Here is a 26,062-nt window from a genome sequence, read left to right on the forward strand (position 1 = left end):
CATGTTGACCACACGCTAGATCACCATGAGAGGAAGCGAGTCAATGAGAAGGTCACTTCGATTATCTCTGCCGTGGAATCTTACAGCTTCCTCCTTAGGGAACACTTCATGATTTCCTAGTAACCCAAATATAACCATCGACCCACACACATCACAATGCAAAAGCTGCCCATAGTTTTTAGCTATAAAACCATTTCTGGAAAAATATTTCTCTTAAAGCACCTATCACAATGTTAACTCCATAAAGGCTAAAAAAAATATGACCGTACATTGCGATAAAAATATTTAATCTTTCCTATGAGCTGTGTTTGTAAAGTCAAATACAGTCAGCCATTTTATCACAGCGCAAACACGGGTTGGAAAGAAAAGCCACCAACTAAAGGAGGTCACACTTGGATATTCAAGGTTATTTGGCCTGTTCCCCCTTTTGTGTGCCAAAGAATGTATCAGGGTAGTCAAAATATACCACCTCTATATAGAGAGGCTGGGAAAATAACCTATAGAGATTACTAGAAACTTTACAAATACAACTCAGCATTCTTAACTCTCTAGGTATAAGTATATTTGCTCCAAAGATTTATATGGCTACAAACGAGGCAGAGAGGGACACACACAGTAAAACAAAACAAAACAGACACAACCCAACAAGACAAACAACCTAGAGACAATAAAACCTGTTAACAATAATAATTTTGCATATTTATAATGAAGGGCTAGGAAATAAAATAATTCAGCTAGCACTATTTCCTTCAAAAAAACCTTCATTTCAATATATTTAAGCAAATATATTAAACTATAAAGGGCTTTAAAGGTCCTATTTTGAAAATTATTTGGTGGCTGTGCTGTGGTGGCACACACCTTTAATCTCAGCACTCCGGAGGCAGAGGCAGGTGGATCACTGTGAGTTCAAGGCCAGCTTGGTCTACAAAGTGAGTCCAGGACAGCCAAGGCTACACAGAGAAGCCCTGTCTCAAAAACAAACAAAAAACAAAACCCCCCAGGAAAAAAAAAAAGCAAAAAAAAAAATTGGTGGGAAAATTTGTCTTCCTATTAATAAAGGAATATTCTCTATGATTAAAAAGAAATCACTGAATAGGGTGATTCACACCTGCAATCTCTGCATCTAGGACCACAGCAACCTGGGTTACACAGAATTTTGCAGGCCAGCTAGAGCTATATTGTGAACCTGTCTTACACACACACACACACACACACACACACACACACACACACACACACACCACACAAACCTGCTGGGTGTGGTGGCCCATGCCTCTAATCCCACCACTCGGGAGGCAGAGGCAGGCAGATCTCTGTGAGTTCAAGGCCAGCGTGGTCTACAGAGTGAGTTCCAGGACAGCCAAGGTTTCCCTGTGTAGCCCAGGGTGTCCTGTACTTGCTTCTGTACAACAGGTTGTCCTTGAACTCACAGAGATCTGCCTGCCTCTGCCTTCCGGGTGTTTGAAAAACAGCATTTATAATTGTTACCTTTCTCTATTAGCTCAATTCAGACATATGACACACCCACACCCACATACACGCAGGCAAAACACCTACACACACCATTTCATTCCTATTTCTTGACTTGCTGTGTGACGTGGAATAAGCTACTGGCTATTCTTATCACCTGCTGCTGCAAAGGGAGCTGTGTTTTATGAGCTCAATATTGGCAAGAAGTACTTGCACAAATCAGTGGAGACAGGGTCTCTCCCTATGGCTTCTGCCTCCCCTCGCTCATCCTCCTCCCCACGAACTGGGATTACAGGTGTTCACACCAAGGGAGAGATGTTCCTGCCTCCCCTCGCTCATCCTCCTCCCCACCAGCTGGGATTACAGATGTTCACACCAAGGGAGAGATGTTCCTGCCTCCCCTCGCTCATCCTCCTCCCAACAATCAGGGATTACAGGTGTTCACACCAAGGGAGAGATGCTCCTCTGTTGTTGTTGCTGTCAATGTCTGGCTTATTCTCAAACATTACCTATTTTTAGACTCTGTTTCCAGTTAAAGTTAGAAGAGGGTAGACAAAGAAATTCCTTGCTTTTGACCTGGAGGTGCAAGGAAGCACCCTTTGGTTGCTGAAGGAAACATAGTTTCCCTTTCTGTGCCTTCATCTCCAGGACCCCTGGTGGCTCATCACCACGAGCCCATGTCTGAAACTCGATCACGTGTAGCGATGTGGGACTGTGATGTCTGACCTGGGCATCTGAGATAAGAAGATTCTAATTCCAGCATCTCATGGCCATTCCCATCCTATTATTACGGCTGAAGAATTTCAAAAGTAAATTTACCTTAGGAAACAGGTTCCCATTAACAGAACGGACGGGGTTGATGGTAAAAAGGTATTTATCTCTACAAAAGGTAGAAAAGGAGAGTAAGGAAAAGAAAGCCTCTCTGAGTATAAGACCTGGTGACTAAAACTGCCTGGCAGATTTGTAATTTAGCAGATAGAGACGGAAAAACCACAGAGAGAATAGGATGTTTAACTTAGGTTCTATTTACCTTAATTGAAAAGGTCTGCATAAACGCTCTCTGTTCTCTCTCCAGTACTAGGGATTGGAGCAGGGCGCTTCCAGCAAGGATGACAAACACTGTGTCACTGAGCTCTGTGGCAGCACTGTGCCCTCTTGGTGTTTCTTTTCTTTTCTATCATCTTGCCTCAAACAGTTGAGATTATAGACTTGGCCAAATTGGGTGTTGGGCTTTGTGACACAGGATTTTGTTTGTTTGTTTTTTGAGGCAGGGTCTCTCCGTGTAGCCTTGGCTGTCCTGGACTCACTTTGTAGACCAGGCTGGCCTCGAACTCACAAAGATCCACCTGCCTCTGCCTCCCAAGCACTGGGATTACAGGCGTGCGCCATCATGCCTGGCTTGTGACACACGATTTTAAAAAGGTAAGCCAAGATGCTGAGGCAAACTAAGGAGGCTGAGGCCAGCCTGATGTCTCAAAAAGGCAGAGGAGCAAGGGAGGAATGAAATAACAATGTAAATGAACCAGGTGTATTTGAATAAAGGGGTGATCTGGGCGATGGGGCCAGAATATTCGTGTAGGAGAGATCAGAAGGTAGAAAAGGAATAAATAAATTAGTAAATTTGTAAGTTCGAAGCTAGAAGCATATTACAGACTGCCACAAGATAATTTGAACAAAATGGGGCCTCTGGGTCAACCGAGATTAAGAGTAACACAGATTTTGAGTAAACTGGGAAAAGAACTTGGGGTTAAAACAAATATACACTAGCAAGCTGGGCTCAGTGGTGCATGACTGTAATCCCAGCTCTTGTGGAGGCAGACGCAGGCTCTTTGAGTTCAAGACCAGCCTGGTCTACAAAGGAAGTCCAGGACAGCCAAGGTTACACAGAGAAACCTTGTCTCAAAAAAAAAAACAAACAAAAACAAAACAAAACAAAACAAAACCAAAAGCCAAAGACTGAAAAACCAAAAACCAGAAACCAAATATATGTTAGGGAGGCACAGTGCCCTTGTCTATTCTCTAGCAAGTATGAAAAGAGATCATCTAAACCAGGCCTTTTGGAAGAAGCCTTAGAACAAGCTAAGATTCTGTAGAGCTGAGTGCAAACAAAAATGACAGTTCCCTACAAGAAAACAAAAACAACAACCAAGATCTAGGATGAGGTAAGGTTGATAGAATGCTTACCCAGCACACAAAGCCAGGGTTGAGTCCCCAGCACTATAGAAACCAGGGGTGGTGCAGTCAAAGGCAGAGGCGGAAGAACCTCTGCAGGGTCAAGACCAGCTTGATGTACTTGCCAGGTCAGGGCTGCATAGTGAGACTCAGTTTCAAAGGAAAAAGAAAGGGAACAAGAACCGGGTGTGGTGGCGCACGCCTTTAATCCCAGCACTCGGGAGGCAGAGGCAGGTGGATCGCTGTGAGTTCGAGGCCAGCCTGGGCTACAAAGCAAGTCCAGGCCAGCCACTGTCTCAAATTTTAAAAAAAGAAAAGAAAAGAAAGCTAAGAAGTTCTCAACATCCTCAGCCATAGTTCAAGACTGTGTGCTACACAAGACCACAAGACTCTCAGAAGTTCAGTTTTACAACTTACTACAGAGGCCCATCTTCTATAACATATAGAAAACAAACAAAATTAGGGCTGGAGAGATGGCTCAGATGCACTGACTGCTCCCCCAGAGGTCCTGAGTTCAAATCCCAGGAACCACATGGTGGCTCACAACCCTCTGTAAATGTGAGCTGATGTCCTCTTCTGGCCTGTGGGTGTACATGCAGGCAGAGCACTGTATCCATAATAATAAAAAAAATCTTAAAAAAATAAAAAAAAGAAGAAGAAAAAAACCATGCTTAGGAATTTAAATACTTTTGAAGAAAATATACAGACTCCAGCTTTGTGGGAGGACGCAGACTCTATTGGAGTGGTCTTCCCGACACAGGACTGCCGTTATTTTCTATGCTAGTAGAAAGACGATATGCAACACCCATTTCATTTGGAAAATTTTAGTTGTTTTCAACAACCAAGCAATGACTACACCACATGGCCGAATATGCCGAAGTGACTAGTACATTGAAGTAACAGCACAGCATTCCCATTTACAAAACAACAGCCACATCACAATTAACCGCCGGCGCCTAAGTAGGTGAGGGGCGGCTAGGGAGTATATACAATGAAATATGCCTTCCTCAATTGTTTTGCCAGCCAGTCCTTCAGAAATCCTTATGTATTCCTAATACTAGGTTCCATAGGGAATGGCAAAGGCAAGGAAAGAGTTAATAGGTTAGCTTCATAGGCAAAAGTCAGCTAACTTCTCCCCACAAAGCCTAAGGTATCCATAGCCAAGGGAATCTTGACCTAATTTTACCTCTACTGTTCTTGTCCTGAACCTCACCAGAGGACAGAAAAGCTGTTTTATTTTTGACTTGTACAAAACCAAGAATAGTTCTCAGTGATGCAGCCCTCCATGGGTGAGAAAGTAAAGTTTGTGTTGTGCAGGTCTCCTCAGGACGGAGTGGCCTCGAGGCAGCTACAAGCTGATCTGTGCTGTGAGCGCAGAGACGGACTTCTAAGGAGGCTTCTGGGGCAGCGAGAGCCACCACGTAATTACCAGTTAAAGATGAAAATTCAGTTGTATTAAACCTAGATTTAGCTGGGTGTGGTGGCGCACGCCTTTAACCCCAGCACTTGGGAGGCAGAGGCAGGCGGATCTCTGTGAGTTCCAGGACAGCCTGGTCTACAGAGAGAGTCCAGAAGAGTCAGGGCTCTGTTACACAGAGAAACTCTATCTTGAAAACAAAACAAAAATCTAGACTCAAAAAAAAAAAAAAAAAAAAAAGGAAAAAAAAAAGATTCTCAAGCATTGAGGGGTGACCCCCAGGGTAACTGTGTATTAAAGACTGCATACACTTACTTATTTGGCACAAAGGTAGATGTGCTCACAGCTGAGGAGAAGATGTCATGCCATAATATGACAGCTTTGACTGATTTGGGGTTGGTTTTGTACGTGCAATTGTGGAAAGATGGTCAGGAGTAAGGATTCTGGAGTGTAGGTTACTCTTGTGTGAACCAAGCCAGGGCATCAGTTCCAGAAGGAGAGCCGTTCAGCTAACTACGTAATGGGGGTGAAGGTAAGAGAACGGCTCACAGCTTTCCCTAATGACGCGCTCACAAATGCGATGATTGATTACATTGGAGAAGTCCTTTAAGAAGTGAACTTACACACGGGGCACAGTAGAGCAAGCTTGTAATCCCAGCACTCTGGGAGACAGAGGCAGGTGGATCACTGTGAGTTTGAGGGCAGCCAGGTCTACCAAGTGAGTCCAGGACAGCCAGGGCTACACAGAGAAACCCTGTCTCGAAAAACAACAAAAAAGCGAACTTGTCATGAAAATTTACCTCTGTTAGCTTCAAGTACAACAATATATTTCAATGAAATGTAGGACACAGTCTATTTGGTATGAAACGGTCTATTTGGTACCTTGTAGAAAGTTGGAAACAGGATACACATGAGGCTGACAAGCACAAGAATAACAAAACAATTAGGAGAGTGGTGAGGTACAGGTGTAATCCCTCTCAGCACAGAGGCAGGAGCAGGAGGATTTCTGTGAATTCTAGGCTAGCCTGGTCTACCATGAGAGTTCCAGGACAGCCAAGAATACAGAGACTCAGTCTCACAAAACCAAAGCCCACTCCCACCAAGAAAAAAAAAAAGGAATTTTTAGAGGGCAGGTAATATAGAATTCTATAATAGGCAAGAATTATAGCATCTGCTGGGCCACCACGGCGGTCCTATGTAACATTCGAAGTTCACACCATGGACACAGTCTCAGCTAGATCTTCACACGTGAGTAGAATAGGAATCTAATTATAACAAAACAACAGAGGCGCAGAAAGAGTGGTAGATAAGTCTGGTGGGAACTCTCATCTCAAACCAGTTGATTTTTGTTCAGTAATAAAGACCATTCTTCAAGCGGCAGGCAGACAGCCGACCGCCAGGGCTGCTGAACACTGGCTAAGAGGGCGTCTGAAAAAAAAAAAAAACAACGCCGGGGAGTCCACAGAAAATAACAGAACGAGGTTCCCACAGTGGGCTGTTGGCCGAGGCCTAACAGTCCTAATGTTAATTTTAACAATGGAAGGACAACACTCTTGTTGAAACTGGTTATTTTTGTCAAACTGCAACTAGTTTCATAAATCCCAACAGCCCCATTAATCAACACTGGTGTTTTAAATTAGTTAAGCATTAAGAATGTGGCCTTTAACATTCAAAACATGTTAGCTGGAATTTATTATAACATATATTACTGTAGCTCTTTGTTTATAGGTAATTAGTTATTCCATTAGAAAATTATCGCAAAGCATTCTTTATAAGACTGCATCGTAGGTGGTGACTCAAGGAAAAACAAAAATCACAATTGATCCAATTTAATTGAGAAGCATTCAGTTAAACGTGCTTTGGGGGGGTGGGGTAGGTCAATGGATGAATAAAGGCAGGGGGGAGAAGATTTTATCCCATAATGGCAAGGAAACAATTTGTAGTGGGAGCTAAGGCCTAATACCTCAGAGGTAACTTCACAAGGGAATATTCCTGATGGTCTATACTAACAGATACCTAGCTGAAGCAATAAAGGATCACATTGATACACTTACACGTGTAAGAAACCCTACGCTTAAAATATAGACATGTTTTAGAATGCGAATCTAAGGCACACAAAATACTAAATCAGGTCAACAAATTCCCCTATTGTACAATGTCCCAGAAGCATAAGTCTACTTGTACAGGATGGAATGTCAGCGGACATTTCCTTATTTACAACCCCTTCCTCTCCCTGACTCGGCACCATAATCATTTGAATAAGTTATTCTCTAGAGAGCTTACTGGAACTGTTTACGTTTGCACCAAGACTGTGGTAGTTGTTGTGGGCTTCCTATGGCATCCCCGAGAAGCACCATTAGGGTTCCTGTATTCCCAAAGAATCCAGCGCCTTGAAGGTCATAGCACCTGTGCATTTGGATTCCACTGAAAGGTCTCTTGGATGTAGGTTTTTTGTTTGGGGGAGTCTTTCATGCTCGCTTGAGCAGCACATATACTAAAATTGGGGAAATCTTTCTTGATATATAAGTCAATTAAACAGTAGGCAGAGTAATGGGACACTAAAATAACCAGAATGCCAGTTTTGTCTGTCACCTTCAAAATAGGGGATTACTAAAGAAGTCAGAGTTACCATTTTTTTCTAAACCCAATCAGTAGTTGGGATCTTAGCTGGCTTACAGTAATAATCTGACCATGTGACTCCAGGATAGGAGAGGATTTTTTCCCCTTCATTTATTTCTACAGAATACTTTCTTTTCATTTGGGAAGGAAAGGTTATTTAATTTAAAATTTTCTCATCTTGCCGGACGTGGTGGTGCACGACTTTAATCCCAGCACTCGGGAGGCAGAGGCAGGTGGATCTTTGTGAGTTCGAGGCCAGCCTAGTCTACAAAGTGAGTCTAGGACATCCAGGGCTACACAGAGAAATCCTGTCTCAAAAAAACCAAAACAAAACAAAACAAAAAAACCCAAACTCATCTTGAAACATTTGACTGATCCAAATTTGTCCTCTCTCTCTTTGAAAACACCTGTCATGGGTCATATACTTAAATCGTGGGGTTCCTTCAGAAGACAATACTTTTTCTAGTTCAAAAGGAGAAATTGACATTGGTGGTATTTTATATTTTCCTTTTCTTAGAGATCCTCTATTTTATAGGTAAAGAACACCAATCATAGAATATTTGAATACAGGCTGCGGTTAACATGATGGAGCTCACACAGCAAGAACAAAAGACGTCTCTGGTATGCAAATATGCACACATAACAGACAACAGGATTCTGCGGCTATACTATTTCAAGTTACTTTTAAAAATAGAAAGTGCTTTTTAAAATATATATATTTACAGTTAACGAACAGCCTCCAACCATCACTAGAATAAAGAATTCCTTTATACAGGAGAAATATTTTAAGAGGGAAAAAAAGCATCTCATTGGTTTATTTCAAAGAAATGTGCAGACGTGATAGCAATGATTGGAAGATGCTTGCACAACGGCACCATGAAACAACCGTTCAGCTCATTCCTACATGTGTTGATGTGGGTGGGTAAAGCACCAGGAACTGTATAGAGTTAACACTGTGCATCTTGGTTTTTACATCTTATTGCAGGAACCTGTTAAAATCCTCTTCATAGTAAACGAGCTTAATGTAAAAGCACCAAACCCTGGTTCTAGCACGGTCAACACCTAACCAAGAGATTTCTTTATGTATTTAAAACTATAAAAATTTTATTTTTGCTGAAAAACTGCACCTTCTACCGATTCTCAAAATATAGTCACAGTTAAGTACCCACCCCATTTTGTTTGTTTGTTTGTTTAAATTTTAACCTCAGAGTTAAAACGGGTGAAATGAAAGATACAGTAAACAACACCATGACTTTCTTTTGAACAGCACCGTAAAAACTACACCGAACTAGCAAAGGCATTATGGGAGAAAAGCCTTTAGACCCAATGGTTGTAGGGACCTGCAACATGAGTGAGAGCGTAAGTGGACACAGTGACAATATTGTCGTGGGTTAAGGTTGAAGCAACACGGAAAGGAATTTGGTACGATCGATTGGCTTCTGGGGATAAATCAGGACCCTCGCGGTCCGCGGGTTTTTTCTTTTTAACTTTAGATTCATACTTAATCCTATTGATATCAAAACCGTGTTTGGGCTTATTCAGGTTTTTGTGCTGGTAGAATACAAGGGCCACCCGAAGAGGACAATATCGGTTGGGACATCCCAAAGAGGTGGTAGCGTGCAGCTCTTTCCGGGCGCATTCAATCAGCACTGAGCCGTGAATGGGGGCTATCGCCACGCCACCAAAGCTGGGGTCAAAGTAGATCTCCTCACTGTCTGACCAAAACTCGTCAATTTGAGGGACGTTATCCTCGTCGGAGGACAGGTCATTTGACAGAGGCCGATCTGCTTCAGGGCGCTGTTCATCTTTCACCTGACCGGGAGCCAGGTTATGAGGAGAGCTGAGGACCTGGGGCTGCTGGTTTGACTGGTTACAAGTTAGCTGCTCGGGCGGACTAGTGAGAGGCTCAGCATGAACAGGGGGGTCTGCTGGAGGGAGAGACTGGTGAGGAAGAACAGCCGCTGCCCCAGGCTGTCCCATGCCAGCGCACTCCCCAGCGGCTGCATTAGCACCACTGTGTGTTCCAGAAGGCATTGCGCAGTGGAGAATGCTACTTGTTTCTGGAAACGCGCCTGAGGCTGTTTGATTGTACATACAGGTAGATGCTTTCGTGGAGGAGGCCTGCAGGGGGCCGAAGTCTGTTGATTGGTCTTTCTCTGGGTGAGGAGTCGATGAGTCTGGTGAATAGCTTTTAGTGTTGTCTGAACCTTTAAAAATAAAATGGGGTTTGGTTTCAATTTTGACTGTAGGTTGCCTGCGTTATCTCACTTTGGGTTCGCAAACAGAAAGTTGCAACAAATACGAAGACACAGAAGGTATTTGGCACTTGTTGGTTGTCCATAAGTACTCTTCCCCCCCCCCCCCCCCCCCCAGTTTCTCTATGTAGCCTTGGCTGTCCTGGTCTCGCCCTGTAGACCAGGCTGGCCTCGAACTCATAAAGATCCACCTGCCTCTGCCTACCGAGTGCTGGGATTAAAGGCATGAGCCACCATGCCTGGCTGTCAAAAAGTGTTTTAAAATGCTTTTTGCCTCCTGGTGTTAGCTCCGGGGTAGGCAAGCACTCTATCACTTGATGTAATTCGGCGTATAGAAAGCTTTGTTTTGTTTTGTTTGAGACTATGTCTCCCTGCGTAGCCCTGGCTGACCTGGCACTCACTATGTGGAACAGCGGTTCTCAATCTACAGATAGAGACCCGTGGCGGGTAGAGGGGGTGTCCAACAACCCAGCAGCAAAATTACAGTTATGAAGGAGTAATGAAGATAATTTCATGATTGGGTGTCACCACAGCATGAGGAGCTGCAGTAAACGGTTGCAGCGTTAGGAAGCTTGAGAGGCACTGACCTAGCCCATGCTAGCCCGGAACTCAGAGATCTGCCTGCCTCCCTAGTACTGGAAGTAAAAGCGTGGGCCACTTGTCCAGCCCTTTTCACTTTTTGTCAACAGTTAAGAGCATTTGCTGCTGTTGCAGAGAACTAGTTTCTGTTGCTGCTGTTTGTTTGTTTTCTGAGACAGGGCTTCTCTGTGTAGACCTGGCAGTCCAGGACTTGACTGTTAGGCCAGGCTAGGCTCTAACTCACAGAGATCCCCCTGCCTCTGCCTCCCGAGTGCTGAGATTAAAGGTGTACACCACCGCTGCCCATTCCAGGGGATCCAACATCCTCATTTGACCTCCTCAGACACCAGGTATGCATGCGGTGCATAGACATACATACAGGCAAAATGCATGTCTGAAACAGTCTTAATAGTACCAGTTACCCTGCAGTTTACAGAGTCCTCCCGCCTCAATACTGAGATTACAAGCATAAACCAAAAAAACACCCAGCCTGCTAACGTTTGAGGGTCCTGTTAGGGGATGAATCCCAGGACACCCCACAGAGGTAGTTAAGTACTTGACCTCAGAGCTCCACTACAGCCGACTGTACTTATTTACTCGGCAATTCCCCTTAAAGAGTTCTTCCCTGTGAGCCGGGCATGGTGGCACACGCCTGTAATCCTAGAACTCGGGAGGCAGAGGCAGGCAGATCTCTGAGTTCAAGGCCAGCCTGATCTACAAAGGGAGTCCAGGACAGCCAAGGCTACACAGTGAAACCCTGTCACCAAAAAGGCAAAAAAAGAGTTCCTCCCCTTAGGAGCAGCCAGTGCTGTAACCTAGTAAGCCATCTCTCTCCTCTCTCATCACATTCATTTCAAAGTGAGAGAAAAACTCTGGACATTCCACTATAAGAGAAGCTATCACAAACACTTAGGTCTGTGATAAAAATTTCTAATTCAGAGCCAGGCAGGGTGGTGTACTCCTTTAATCCCATCACTCAGGAGGCAGAGGCAGGTGGATTGCTGTGAATAAGGACAGCCTGGTCTAAAAAGAGAGTCCAGGACAGCCAAGGCTAATACAGAGACACCCTGTCTCAAAAAAAAAAAAAAAAAAAAAAAAAAAAAAAAATCCAATTCAGCTTGAAAAGTCTCTATAAATTAAAACAAGAAAATGAACATTCTGAGGCACTTTAAAAATACAAATCAGGTTCAAGTCCAGCCTGGTCTACGGAGTGATTCCAGGACAGCCAGGGCTACACATAGAGAAACCCTGACTTGAAAAAACTAATCAGCATGCAGAGGAAAAGGAATCAAGAAGGCACTGTACAAGAATTTGTTGGCACTCAGGAGGCAGAGGCAGTCAATGTCTGTAAGTTGGAGGCCAGTCTGGTCTGCAAAGCAAGTTCCAGGACAGCCAAGGCTACATAGAGAAACCCTGTCTTGATAAAACAAAACAAAACAAAAAAATCCCAAAACAAACAAACAAACAAAACAACACAAAAACAAAAAAGAAAAGAAAAGAGACTGTTGCTGGCCAGTGGTTGTGCACATCTTCCATCCTATTAGTACTCAGGAGACAGACGCTGGCAGATCTCTGAGTTGAAGGCCAACCTGGTCTACAAAGAAACATGTCTTGGAAAAAGAAAAAGAAAGAAATTGTTCCAATCATTCAGAGAATTAAAAAAAGGAAAAAAGAAAAGAAAAGGAAAAGAAAAAGAAAGAAATCCAAGCCTGGTGTGGTGGTGCACTCAGGAGGCAGAGGCAGGCAGATCGCTGTGAGTTCGAGGCCAGCCTGGTCTACAAAGCAAGTCCAGGACAACCAGGGATACACAGAGAAACCCTGTCTCAAAAAACCAAAACAAAAACCAAAAAACAAAACTATGGAGTCAACGAGCTTGTGAAGTAGACCAAGATGGCAGGGGAAGGAGGGATTGTTTTTGAAACCTTAGCCAATGAATTAGGCAGAAACTTTACCAAAAAATCCGTATGAAGCATTATGCACTATGAGCTTCAAGCTGTAAAGATAATGTGGCTGGAGAGATGGCTCAGTGGTTAAGAGCACTGTCTACTCTTCCAAACCATCCAAAGGACCTGGGTTCAATTCCCAGCACCCACATGGCAGCTCACACCTATCTGTAACTGTAGTTCCAAAGGATCTGATACCTTCACGTTACTGCACATAAATTTATTTTTTTAAAAAAGCTGTGAAGATAAGTTGTGATCATAGTAGTGTACATCCCAGCACTCTGGGAGGCAGAGGCAGAGGCAGAGACAGAGGCAGACAGATGACTCGGAGTTCCAGGCTAGCCTGCTCTATAAAGTGAGTCTAGGACTACACAGAGAAACCCCATCTCAAAAAACCAAGATGCGAAGAAAATTACATTTTAATACAAAAGGTATTGAGAGGACGAAAAAAATAAAAATGTAGTCATTTCTCCGAGGGGTGCAGCAAAGAGAAGAGTGAAAAAGGAAACTTGAAATTCTGCTGGGCGGTGGTGGCATACACTTTTAATCCCAGCACTTGGGAGGCAGAGTCAGAGGTATCTCTCTCTATGAGATGAAGGCCAGCCTGGTGTACAGAGCAAGTTCCACCAGAATCAAGGCTCCACAGAAAAACACTATCTTAAAACAAAACAAAACAAAACAAAACAAAAAAGAAAATGAAATTCAAGCCTCTCCAGGGTTGGAACCTGGGGTGGGGGTCGTGGGGGCACAGACAGCAGCCCGGCTCACCTGCGGCACCCTTACTGGAGGCGGGGTTCCTCTTCCTTCTGTGGCCTGCGGCAGCTGCTTTCTTGTTCTGCTCCATCATTTTGGCTCTCTTCTTTCCACATCGCGGAACAGGCTCATTGAAACGTAGTTGCTTCTTCCTGGATGGTCCATTGACTTGGATGGCTCCCGATTGGATCTTGGCTTCCATCCCTTCCCGGGAGCCAAACTCGTCAGTGTCTGCGAGCCGGTGTAGAGGGAGGACGTGGAGCTGCTCGTCCTTTGGAACCGTCGTGTCACGGCCATCTTCCCGAAGCAAAGTACAAACCTGAGGGAGAAGGAGGGGAAATAGGCATGTATCCATTCATTCTAGCTATGCCTGGCTTCGCAGACAGCAGTCGGGGTGGGTCGAGAAAGAATGCCCCCCCACCCCACCCCAAGGCTTGTATATTAGAAAGGGTCTAGCCTCAGCTGACCTGGAACTCACTATAGACCCACACCGGTATAGAGCTCAGAGAGATCGGAGGGCCTTAATCGCCTGATTGTTGGGATTAAAGGCAGGCGCAACCACGTCCAACAACGAATATTTTTTCTATATGCGTATCTGACTATCTCACAATATGTCAGTATTTTTCAACACAACTACATTTTTTCGGAGCCCACCTAGAGCAAACAGGATGAAAAGGCACTCAGGCACGTACCACAGTGCTTCCGTTATTCATGTTGTGGATGTCCCTGTGAGAATGGGCACAGAAATCCATGCAACAGGTGACACCGGAGAAAGGACGGCCTTTCTTAGTACCAAGTCGACAGTCTCCAGCAACATCTTCATATTCCACCTTAAACAACACAGAACAAAAAAGAGCAGAGATTTGTTTTGTGTATGGGTTGTTGTGTCTGCATGCATTATTTGGGTGTTGGAAGACAGTGACAGAATTGGAGTTAAGGGGGCTGGAGAGATGGATGGCTCAGCAGTTAAAGGCACTGATGGCTCTTGCAAAGGACCCAGGTTGAAATCCCTGCACCCATGGCAGCTCACAGCTATCTGTAACTCCAAGACACTCTCTCACATAGACATGTGTGCAGACAAAACACCAATGCATATAAAATAAAGGTAAAATTTTTTTAAAGGTGGTAAGATATCTTTTTTTTTTTTTTAAAGGAAAAGAACTGGAGTTAGGGACAGTTTTGAGCCACCTTGTGCATACTGGGTAATAAACCTGTGCCTTCCTTCAAAACGCTGAAACCATCTATCTGACCCAGATTTTCCCCCCACTAAATTTCTGTGTATGAGTTTGGTTTTGTGTCTAGATATGTACAAATACCCAGGTAGGACAATCCAAATGCGAGCTGGCAAACAAGATGCCTCAGTGCGTGAAGGCTCTTGCTCCTGTGTCTGGTGACGAGACAGAAACCAGCAACAGGCATGCACCCCCACCCCCACACAAATGCAATGAATGCACGAACCATGTTCAGTGTTTAAGGATCAGAATATGCTTGGCAGTGGTACTGCACGCCTTCAATCCCAGCACTCCAGAGGCAGAGGCAGCCATGTCTCTGAGTTCCAGACCAGCCAGGCATACAGAGTGAGTTCCAGGACACCTACGGCTGTGCTGCTAATTTCATGAGCTGAACATAAAGTGAACTTGCACACCTTTTAATTTTGAAAGGCAGCTAGGCCCGTCTGTAGGACAGCACACTGTGTTTATTTTTCTCAAATGTACACTTATTTTATACATATGTCTTGTCTGTGGTATGTGTGTAGCGAATCATGTACATTCATTTGATGCAGAAGCAAGAAACAATCATTGGCTAGGATCCCCTGAAAACAAAGCTGGTTGTAAGCCATCGTGTCAGGAACGGAACCTGCAAGCTGCAAGAATTCTTTTTCCATGGTGGTAGTTGTTTTTTTTTTTTAAAAAAGACTTATTTATTTATTATGTTTACAGTGCTCTGTTTGCATGTGTGCTTGAAGGCCAGAAGAGGACACCAGATCTAATTATAGATAGTTGTGGTTGCTGGGAATTGAACTCAGGACCTCTGGAAGAGCAGGCAGTGCTCTTAACCATCTCTCCAGCCTGGTAGTACTGTTTTTTGTTTTTATTTTTGAGGCAGGGTTTCTCTGTTTATGCCTGGCTTTCCTAGAACTCAAACCGAAGACCAGCTTGGCTTAAAAATTCAAGAGATCTGCCACCAGAGTGTCGGAATTAAAGGAGTGTGCCATCACCACCCAGCAAGGAACCGTTTTTTGTGGACAGTTGAGAAAGAGTTTCCTTCAAGACCAGGCTGGCCTGGAACTCAGAGGTCTGCCTGCCTCTACAAGACTTCCAAAACACTGGGCTCCCAGCTTAGAAGGCACTTTTAACCACTGAGCCATCTTTCCAAACCCATTTTATTTACTTTGAAACAAGATTGCTTATACATCAAAGCTGGACTCCCACCTAGTTCTGTTCCCCCCTAGAGTTTTATTATTGGCAGTCCTGGGGACTCTACAGAGGATAGCAAAGCAGTACCTCACTAAGTTGCACACCCCACTTTTGCCCAACAGTTATAATTCAACCATTGAGAGTAAAATGTGAGGTCTAAGCTAAATAGGAGCACAGGAGGTGCCCTTGAAACCCTACTTGAGCACTTAGCATGTTAGCAATAAGAAAATGTATATTTGAAGAGCATTTGAGGCTGGATAAGGTGGCTGTGGGCTTGAGAAAGCTTGGCATGCAAGCCTGCACACTGGAGTTTGCATCTTAGCGCCCTTAGAGAAAGCCTGCCTCCCAAGGTATGCTTGTTGCCAGGAGACTGCACAGGGGAAGGAGGACCACTGGGGTTTGAGGGCTTTCAGTAAGCGTGAGAACCAAGTTCAGGAAGAGACCCCGTCTCAAGGGTATAGAATGCTAAAGAAGAGTCTGAGCCCCACTTTCTGGCCTTAAACACATATATTCATACACAAGCACATAAATTGACAACTATTTTAAAAAAGAGGATGCAGCCAGGTGGTGGTGGCTCACGCCTTTAATCCCAGCACTTGGGAGGCAGAGGCAGAGGCAGGCGCATCGCTGTGAGTTCCTCGAGGCCAGCCTGGTCTACAAAAACGAGTCCAAGACAGTCAATGATACACAGAGAAACCCTGTCTCTAAAAAAAGGGCACATATTTAAGATCAATTTTGAAAAGCTTTTGTTAATAACTTTTTTGAGATAAAAATTTGAAGTATTCTTTTTTTTCTATGTTTTATTTTTTTAATTTGAAGTATTCTTAAGGCCATTATGAAAGATTCTAAAAAAAAAAAACTTATAATAATAATAATACCTGATTCTGATAAGCAACTGGAGCCATCTGCTTATAAAGTGGAGCTAATTCTGTAGCCAAGTTCTGTAAATTCTCTTCAAGCTTTTTTTCCTGGAATAAAAGATAAGCCATGTAAGGTAACCTTAAAATGCATAAAGTGAGACACAGGTATAAGAAAACTCCACTACAAATAATTCCATATGTGGCTGACATACAAGTCATAATTACCATAATGCAGTAGATAAACAGAAGATAAGTGTGATGATCTGAGCCACTAGAAGTTGTTATGGTCTAACTATATCTCTTGAAATGGAAATCGTAACATGAGAAATCTAAGCAGTGTTCGATGGCACACGTCTGTAACGCCTGGTGTACAGCCTGGTGTACAGAGGGAGTTCCAGGACAGCCAGGGCTACACAGAGAGACCCTGGGTCAAAAACCAAAAGGGGCAGGTGATGGGAAGACTAACTAACATTGAAGTGTTAAGGTTCGAGTATAAGAAAAGAAATAGCTATGCCAATACCTTTTATAATATGTGAGCAAAGAATTCAGTAATCGTGTAGGACAAAAATTTTAATCTCAGCACGTGTTTGTTAAAAAAAGATTAATTTATTATTATGTATACAGTGCTCTGCCTGCATGTACACCCACAGGCCAGAAGAGGGCACCAGATCACATTATAGACGGTTGTGAGCCACCATGTGGTTGCTGGGAATTGAACTCAGGACCTCTGGAAGAGCAGGCAGTGCTCTTAACCCTTGAGCCATCTCCAGGCCCCTGTTTGTTTGTTTTTTGAAACAATGTCTAACTATGTAGCGCTGCCTGGCCTTGAACTCAGAGATCTCCCTGTCTCTGCCTCTGCCTCTGAAGTGCCAAAGGTGTGTGCCGCTACACCCAGCTCAAACCTGCCAGAGTTCAGGGGCACAGATCTCATACTGCTCCAAGGTGAATCCTGCTCCGAGTTACAGATACTGCACATCCTTTAGCAAAGCTTTATACTTCTCTACAGGTCAAGTGTACCTCGTTAGGCTTGTTCTGAGGCATTACATACAGTGCAGTGAAATGAATTATCTATGAGATATAGACGCTGGTTGACAGCTGCGACTTCTAAACTTTCCTATTTCCCTCCATCAAAATGGGTTGACTCCGGTGTGCAGAGTTATATGGTTTTCGTTGAAGACTTAATCTAAACATAATTTATATCTCTGTCTATTAAAAGATAACTGATCACTGGGCGTGGTGGCACACGCTTTTAATCCCAGCACTCGGGAGGCAAAGGCAGGTAGATCACTGTGAATTTGAGGCCAGCCTGGTCTACAAAGTGAGTCCTGAACAGCCAAGGCTACACAGAGAAACCCTATCTTAAAAAAAAAAAAAAAAGACCACTGATCTTTGCTTTCAAAAACATGTTTTCTGGGAAGCAGAAGAAACAGCTGCCATTAAGTTCGAGCTCATACTGTCGTATTAAGGCAATGTAACAGCAGAAAATGTAGCCTTTTAGCATGTGATTTTTCTGAGACATGATATCACTAGGAAACCTTGGCTTGCATAGAAATGGCAGTGACCTCCGTGTCTTTGGCTACGATTACAGATGTGAGACACCACACTCAATTTGGGAAGCACAGTTCAATGAAAATACTGAGATGCATCAGAGAAAGCCGTTCGTACAGGTAACTAGATGAAGTACTTTATTCGTAATACTTCAAATGTAGCTATTTAGTGATGGCAGTGATCCCTAATAATCTCTGCCCCAACAAAACCATTACCACACCAAGTACCTATTCAGCCAGGAGCCCTCTCGCTGCCCCACCTTCCTGTTCAACAAGGATGACAAAACAACAACAACAACAACAACAAAACTTACAACTTCATGCTCCAACTTAAAAAAAACCTAAATAGTAAATTTGACTACTTTCTCTGCTCACCAGGGCCTTGTGTTCTGGAATGATCCGTCTGGGTTTTGTAGGTTTCGCACGGCTTCTTTTTTCAGAGCGGATTCCAGTAATTCTCTTATAGTAGTTCTGTGGGTAGCAAACTTTCTTAGAACTTCAAATGTTGGCAAATGGGTTTCTTCAACTCTGGCTGCCCGTAAAATGCTAAGTTCTTTTAATACGGGTTCCCTCTGGGCTTAGGGAGCAGGAAGACAGACTCATGGACAACTGAACTAGGTGAAGGCTTTACATGACGTATTTAAAATCTAAGGAGTTACATACATATTTTAGTAATTTATGACGTTAAGAAAAAAAAACAAACAGCTCATTCTGTCTTCCGTGAGCTTTTTAGGAACTATATACATGGTTAGATATAGTAGACGGTATGCTGAAAATTAAAAAGGAAACTCACGTTTAAGGGATAATTTGGAGCGAGCCTGAATTTTCTGGGGTTTGGGCTTCTCCCAAACTTGCAGCCATTGAAATACATGCTCCACGAGCAGCCAAAGGAGAAAGATGCTCCACATGTCTTTGGATTGAGGCCTTGACAGGTGCAGGTACGGCTGGAAAACCGTCAGCAGGACGTTAGGCAGTGTCACAGAGACGCAGAGACATGTAAGGCTTATGGCCAGGGTACAGTATTTAGGTATTCCATTTAACTCTTGTCATTAAGGCACACCCTAGCTGCACTTAGCCCCAAGCCTACGAGCAATCCTCTCTCCCCCGAACCCATTCTTGCTTGTTATTCAACTAAAATGATTGTTCGAGGTTCTATAGCCGAGCAGGCAACAAACTGGAGAAATGAAAGGTACAAAATTAAAATCTTGCTTCAACACAAACGAAAATAATTTCATTTCCTTTTTTGTCTTTAGTTCCCTTTTTCTTTTTTCTTTTTTCTTTTTTGGATTTTAAAGACAGGGTTTCTCTGTGTAGCCTTGGCTGTCTTGGATTCACTTTGTAGATCAGGCTGGCCTGGAACTCACAGTGATCCACCTGCCTCTGCCTCCCGAGTGCTGGGATTAAAGGTGTGAGTCACCATGGCCGGCTAGTTCCCTTTTTCTAACATAACACTGGCATAATGTTTTTTCCTTTAGTGAAACTGGAAAGGAGAGTGCAATACGGAAAGTATACAATTTCTGCCAAAATTTTAAAGACTATCTATCATGTATACAGTGCTCTGTCTGCATGTACAACTGCAGGTCAGAAGAGGGCACCATTATAGATGGTTGTGAGCCACCATGTGGTTGCTGGGTATTGAACTCAGGACCTCAGGAAGAGTAGTTAGTGCTCTTAACTTGTGAGCCATCTCTTCAGCCCTTCTGATTTCTTAAAATGCAGTTTTATGTCAGGCGTGGTGGTGCATACCTTTAATCCCAGCACTTAGGAGGCAGAGGCAGGTGGATCTCTGTTCTGTGGCTTCAAGGACAGCCTGGTCTACACAGCAAGTCCAGGACAGCCGAGGCGATAGAGAGAAACCCTGTCTCAAACAAAACAGAACAAAACAAAACAAAACAAAAATCCCTGTCAATTTTAATGAAAAGACTTTACAAGCATACAACAGCAATAATGAAAAGAAAGACTGTTTTATCTGGAGTGTTAATGAAGCACTAAAGTAGATTCTAAATGAACAAGTCTAGAGTTCCAGGCTAGCTATCCAGACCCCGCCTCAAAAGTAAATCAATAAATACATAAATAAGCAAAGTAGAAATAACTGGAAGAGGATTTTGTTAGAGCCCTGGCTCCACCCTGGGGGAGGGCAGGAAAATCCTTAACATCTTAGTTTTATCAATATACTTCTTTATTTTCTTTGGTGCTGGGGATTGAGCCCAGGGCCTTCCACAAATTAGCCAGTATCTCACTACCCATGGGACACTCCTAAGTTCAGTGTTTAATTCAAAATTAATGAAAATGTGACAAAGTTGATAGATCAAAACCGTTTCTTATTTTTAGATGTAAAAGGCAACACAATGACATAAGACTATATGGAAGAAATACAGTTAGCACAGAAGAGGTTTGCTGGTTGATCCTGTGCTCCAGAAACCATACAGTCGCCTCTCCTCCTAGCACTTGAGAGGCTGACAGCAAATGAGATGTTAAGTACACAAAGAGCCATGCCTCACACACAAACCAATAAAGAAAAGCGCCCAAGCAGGCGGTGGTGGCCTGCACCGTTAATCCCAGCGCAGAGTGGGTTCTAAGACCGCCAGGGATGCACAGGGAAAACAAACACACAAGAATGCACAGGCAACAACGACAAAGTGTCGTAAGACACCTGCCAGCGCACAAGGCTCTGCAATAGTTGCAAAGAAGGACAAGTGGGACTGATTCCGGTCCAAAGGGTCAGATTAGATACAGAAAGAAGCTAATCTGATAGACAAGTAAAAAAATAATTTATGGGGCTGGAGAGATGGCTCAGCTGTTAAAGGCTAAGCTCACAACCATAATAATCATAATAATAATAATAATCATCATCATCATCATAATAATAACTTATTATTATATATAATTAATAATAATAATTTATGTCCAATTTTTAAAAAGATGACATAATGCTAAGATGTGATATTCTAATGTTTTGTTCTCAAGACAAAAAAATTCATCTGATTGATTTAGAAGATTAAACAGGGAATGAGCTGAGCGTGGTGGTGCACAACCTTAATCCCAGTATGCGGGAGGCAGAGGCAGGCAGATCGCTGTGAGTTCGAGGCCAGCCTGGTCTACAAAGTGAGACTAGGACAGCCAAAGCAACACAGAGAAACCCTGTCTCAAGGGAAACAATTAAATAAATAAATAGCAGGGAATGAACTTTTGGGGAAGTGATCTGACACGTTTAACATTATAAGCCAAAAGAAAATGATTAGCAGCTCTTGTTTTTTCCTTTTTTGAGGCAGGGTTTCTCTGTGTAGCCTTGACTGTCTTGGACTAGCTTTGTAGACATGGCTGGCCTCGAACTCGGAGACCCACCTGCCTCTGACTCCCAAGTGCTGAGATAACAGGTGTGCACCACCACACCTGGCCTGGTTAGCAGCTCTTAATCCTTAAAGGGATTAAAGGATAAATTAGTCATCTACTAATTAATATGTAGTATTACAAATTATTTGCAATTTCAGTGCAGTGGACTAAACCCAGGTCCTTGCCCACAAATGGCAAAGAATCTATCACTGAGCTACATATTCTCAGCTGTGCCATTCAATTTTTAGGTTTATTTCTGTATACAGTTCTCTGCCTGCATGTATGTCTGCAGGCCACAAGAGGGCACTATATCTCATTATATGTGGTTATCAACCACCATGTGGTTGCTGGGTATTGAACTCAGGACTTCTGGAAGAGCAGGCAGTGCTCTTAACCTCTGAGCCATCTCTTCAGCCCCAGGCCATTCATTTTATGCTCTTTGGATTAAAAAATATAACAGATGAAGGGCAGCAGAACGAAACTCATGCTACAGAGAGGCAGGAGAATTGTAAGTTCAAGCTCTGTACTATGTATTGAAAATCTATCTCAAAAAAGAAAAAGGGAAAGCAGTCCTTTAGAAAACTGGCCTTAGCCAGGTGGTGAGGGGTGCACGCCTTTAATCCCAGCACTAGGGAGGCAGAGGCAGGTGGATCACTGTGAGTTCCTCGAGGCCAGCCTGGTCTACAAAGTGGGTCTAGGACAGCCAGGTCTACACAGAGAGACCCTGTCTTGAAAAGCAAAAACAAAACCAAAAAAACAAAAACAAACAAACAAACAAAAGCAAAAAAAAGAAAGAAAGAAACAAACAAACAAACAAAACTGGCCTTGGGGCCTGGAGAGATGACTCAGAAGTTAAGAGGACTGACTGCTTATCCATAGGTTCTGAGTTCAATTCTCAGCAACCACACTGTGGCTCACAACCATCCATAATGAGATCTGGTGTCTTCTTCTGGCCTGCAGTCACACATGCAGGTAGGACACCCTATATAAAAATAAATTAATTAATTAATTTAAAAAAAAATAAAGAAAACTGGCCTTGGGCTGGAGAGATGGCGCAACAGTCAATAGCACCAACTGCTCTTCCAGAGGACCCAGGTTCAATTCCCAGCAACCATATGGCAGCTCACAGCTGTCTGTAACTCCAAGACCTGACACCCTTATGGAGACATACATGCAATCAAAATACTAATACACATAAAATTAAAAAAAAATTAAACTACTAGAAAGGGGGCTGGAGAGATGGCTCAGAGGTTAAGAGCACTGTCTGCTTTTCCAGAGGTCCTGAGTTCAATTCCCAGCAATCACATGGTGGCTCACAACCATCTCTAATGAGACCTGGTGCGCTTGTCTGGCCTGCAGGTGTACATGCAGGCAGAACACTGTGTACATAGTAATAAATAAATCTTAAAAAACAAACAACAACAAAACTACTAGAAAACTGGCTTTGATTCGTCAATTCATAGTGGTAGAAAGCTCAAGGGGTCAGCAGTCGTGAAAGGCCGTGAGGAAGAATCACTTATGATCCAGGCTTACAGATCAGCCAGGGCGAAACTCCAAAGAAACAAAAAGGAATGACAAGTAGTTCTTAGTCGGAGGGGCCAGGGTGAAGTCATCAATAGTGGAAGCTAAAGCGAAATCCCATTGGCGTCAATTCTGCATTGAATTGCATATTAATTACGTATCGAATCAGAAAGAGGCCTCACATTCTGATGAAGGATATTCTGTTAAAGACCCTTTCCTCATCCTCTAATGATGAGTTGGATCAGATGCAAAGACAAAAAATAAGAACACACTAGGTCTTGGGGGCGTATATTTACATGATAGATATATAGGCTGATTAAGATGAAAAGGGTCTCCAGCCCGGGCTGGAGAGATGGCTCAGAGGTTAAGAACACTAGCTGTTCTTCCAAAGGTCCTGATGTTTGATTCCCAGCAACCGCATGGTGGTTCACAACTATCTATAATGAAAACAAAACAACTATCTATAATGAGATTTGGTGCCCTCTGCTCACGTGCAGGCTGAATACTGTATAAATAAGTAAGTAAATAAATCTTTTTTAAAAAGTAAAAAAAAGATGAAAAGACCCTAAGTTCAATCACTAGGACCCACCTCAATAAATTCTAGATCAAAATTATTCTTTATAATTTGTTATTAAAATAATTTTTTATGATTTTATGCTAGCTGCTGCCTTGTCTGCATCTATATCTGTGTGAGGGTGTCAGAAGGCCTGGAACTGGAGTTGCAGATGGATGTAAGGTGCCATGTCGATGCTGGGAAATGAACCCAGCGCTGGAAGACCAGTCAGTGCTCTTAACCCATGAGCCGTCTCTCTAGCCCCAGCAGAATACTCTTAAATGCATGTGAGGAGGAGGAGGAAGAGGAAATAACAGGAGGTCTCACCCTGCCGACTTAGCTGGCCTAGACCACCATGAAGATCAAGCTGCCCTCCAACTCACAGAGGCTCAGCTCCTCCACAGGTGTGCAGCACCACACAGAGGCTCAGCTCCTCCACAGGTGTGCAGCACCACACAGAGGCTCAGCTCCTCCACAGGTGTGCAGCACCACACACAGGCTCAGCTCCTCCACAGGTGTGCAGCACCACACACAGGCTCAGCTCCTCCACAGGTGTGCAGCACCACACACAGGCTCAGCTCCTCCACAGGTGTGCAGCACCACACACAGGCTCAGCTCCTCCACAGGTGTGCAGCACCACACAGAGGCTCAGCTCCTCCACAGGTGCGCAGCACCACACACAGGCTCAGCTCCTCCACAGGTGCGCAGCACCACACAGAGGCTCAGCTCCTCCACAGGTGTGCAGCACCACACACAGGCTCAGCTCCTCCACAGGTGTGCAGCACCACACACAGGCTCAGCTCCTCCACAGGTGTGCAGCACCACACACAGGCTCAGCTCCTCCACAGGTGTGCAGCACCACACACAGGCTCAGCTCCTCCACAGGTGTGCAGCACCACACACAGGCTCAGCTCCTCCACAGGTGTGCAGCACCACACAGAGGCTCAGCTCCTCCACAGGTGCGCAGCACCACACCCGGGAAAGGCTGGCCTTCCTAGCACAGTACTTAAATACATTTACCGCATACAACAGAGAAAGGAAAAGGAAATGCAGCTCTCATTACTTTTCGTTGAGGGTACATCTTCGGTCAGTGGGATGGCCGCTGTAGGACCTTAGGTTCTCCGTGAGCTCTTTGTACAGTTGGTCAGCCATCGGGCGGGGGATGCCTTCCCACAGCAGGATAACCACGACCATCACAGCTGTCTGACAGTAGTGGCCTACGCGCACTCGCACCAGACAAAGGACTTTCTCTTCAGGACCACTTCTTCTAAGCACCTGAAGAAAAAAAAAAAGTATTCATCTAAAGCTTTATACGGCAGAAGGCAGACTTGTCCTTATCTTTCCTTTCTTTTTTCTTTTTCTCTTTTTCGAGAAAGGTGTCATTAAAGGACAGGCCTCAGACTCATTGTAAAAAATAAATAAATAAAATGAAAAAAATTTTTTTTCCATTAAATTCCATGTGTGTGGTGTTTTACCTGTGAATATGTATGTGTTAACAAATGTGAGCTACTCTCAGTTACATGTGGTTTCAGAACTCCATGTGGGTGCTAGGAACTGAACCTGAGGCCTCTGTAAGAGCAGAAAATGCTCTTAGACTACTGAGGCATCTCTCGAAGCCTGGACGCAACATATAGCACTGGACAGGCTAAGTTGCTTTGCCTGTTGCTGAGACAGGGGCTCTATGTTCAGGAAAACTGCTTTAGATTAAGGACACTTGTCTTCTTTGAAGAAGTCTATAGTGAAAAAATAAATTAAACATACTAGTTACGAGCTCTAAATACTGAAGGCCAAAGAAATGTAGTGACCCACCGCACAGTAAGACAGTTGTCTGGATTTCTTGGTGCTTCAAACAAAACCCTAAGAAATGTGTGTCTGATTTTCTTGTTTTTCTTTTTTAGACAGAGTTTCTTTATGTTATCTAGGCTGTCCTGGACTCGTTTTGTAGACCAGGCTGGCCTCGAACTCACAGCGATCCACCTGCCTCTGCCTCCCGAGTGCTGGGATTAAAGGCGTGTGTGACCACACCCATCTGTGTATTTGATTTTTAAGAAAGTTTCTACCAAGTTAATGCAGAATTGGAATGATCCAAGGGGAAGATGACCTGCACAGTACCAAGTCCAGTCTTTTTGGTTGGGCCGCAGCTCAACCGGTGGGCGTGCTCACCTTGCACGCCTGAGTCTCAGTCTCTGTGTTCAGTCCCCAACACCAAAGGAGCCCAGTGCAGAGTCATGCAATCCCCACATCCCTAACGTGGGACCAGCGAAGGAAAGGGTCATGATCATCGCTGGCTACATGTCCAGGTGGACGCAAGCATGGCATATGTAAGACCCTGTCTCAAAGAAACAGTAATAATCGTCTTGGCAATGAATGTCATCATCTAGCTGTCCTTGTGAGAGGGGACGCAGAGGGTCAGTTTTGCTCTGAGCCTGCCATCAGGACAGACAGGCAGCTAGGTGTGGGGGGCATGACTTTAATCATACACAGCATTTGGAGGGAAGAGGCTGGTTGTCCCCAGCCTGTTCCTCATAGGAGTTCCAGGCCAGCCAGAACTGCACCGTGAGACCATGTCTCAAAAACAAAAACAAACAACAACAACAACAACCACAAAACCAAGAAAGAGCAA

The 26,062-nt window shown here is 43.9% G+C and overlaps 1 protein-coding gene across 4 annotated transcripts in view; it reads right to left on the reverse strand.

Annotated features, from left to right (window-relative positions):
• Positions 1-3,829: 3,829 nt before the first annotated feature.
• The window catches only part of TET1 (tet methylcytosine dioxygenase 1), an 87,900-nt gene continuing 65,667 nt past the window's right edge, over positions 3,830-26,062 (reverse strand). For all 4 annotated transcript variants that reach the window (XM_084751921.1, XM_084751924.1, XM_084751923.1 and 1 more), the window contains 7 exons: positions 24,503-24,714; positions 18,826-18,976; positions 18,408-18,503; positions 16,504-16,593; positions 13,901-14,038; positions 13,224-13,527; positions 3,830-9,885 (listed from right to left, as the gene is read on the reverse strand). In XM_084751921.1, coding sequence (XP_084608047.1) covers positions 8,996-9,885; positions 13,224-13,527; positions 13,901-14,038; positions 16,504-16,593; positions 18,408-18,503; positions 18,826-18,976; positions 24,503-24,714 — 1,881 coding nt within the window. In that variant the 3' untranslated portion in view covers positions 3,830-8,995. The remainder of the gene's footprint in view (positions 9,886-13,223; positions 13,528-13,900; positions 14,039-16,503; positions 16,594-18,407; positions 18,504-18,825; positions 18,977-24,502; positions 24,715-26,062) is intronic.

The sequence above is a fragment of the Acomys minous genome, assembly GCF_964271855.1.
Source record: "Acomys minous genome assembly, chromosome: 13".
NCBI classification, from domain to species: domain Eukaryota; kingdom Metazoa; phylum Chordata; class Mammalia; order Rodentia; family Muridae; genus Acomys; species Acomys minous.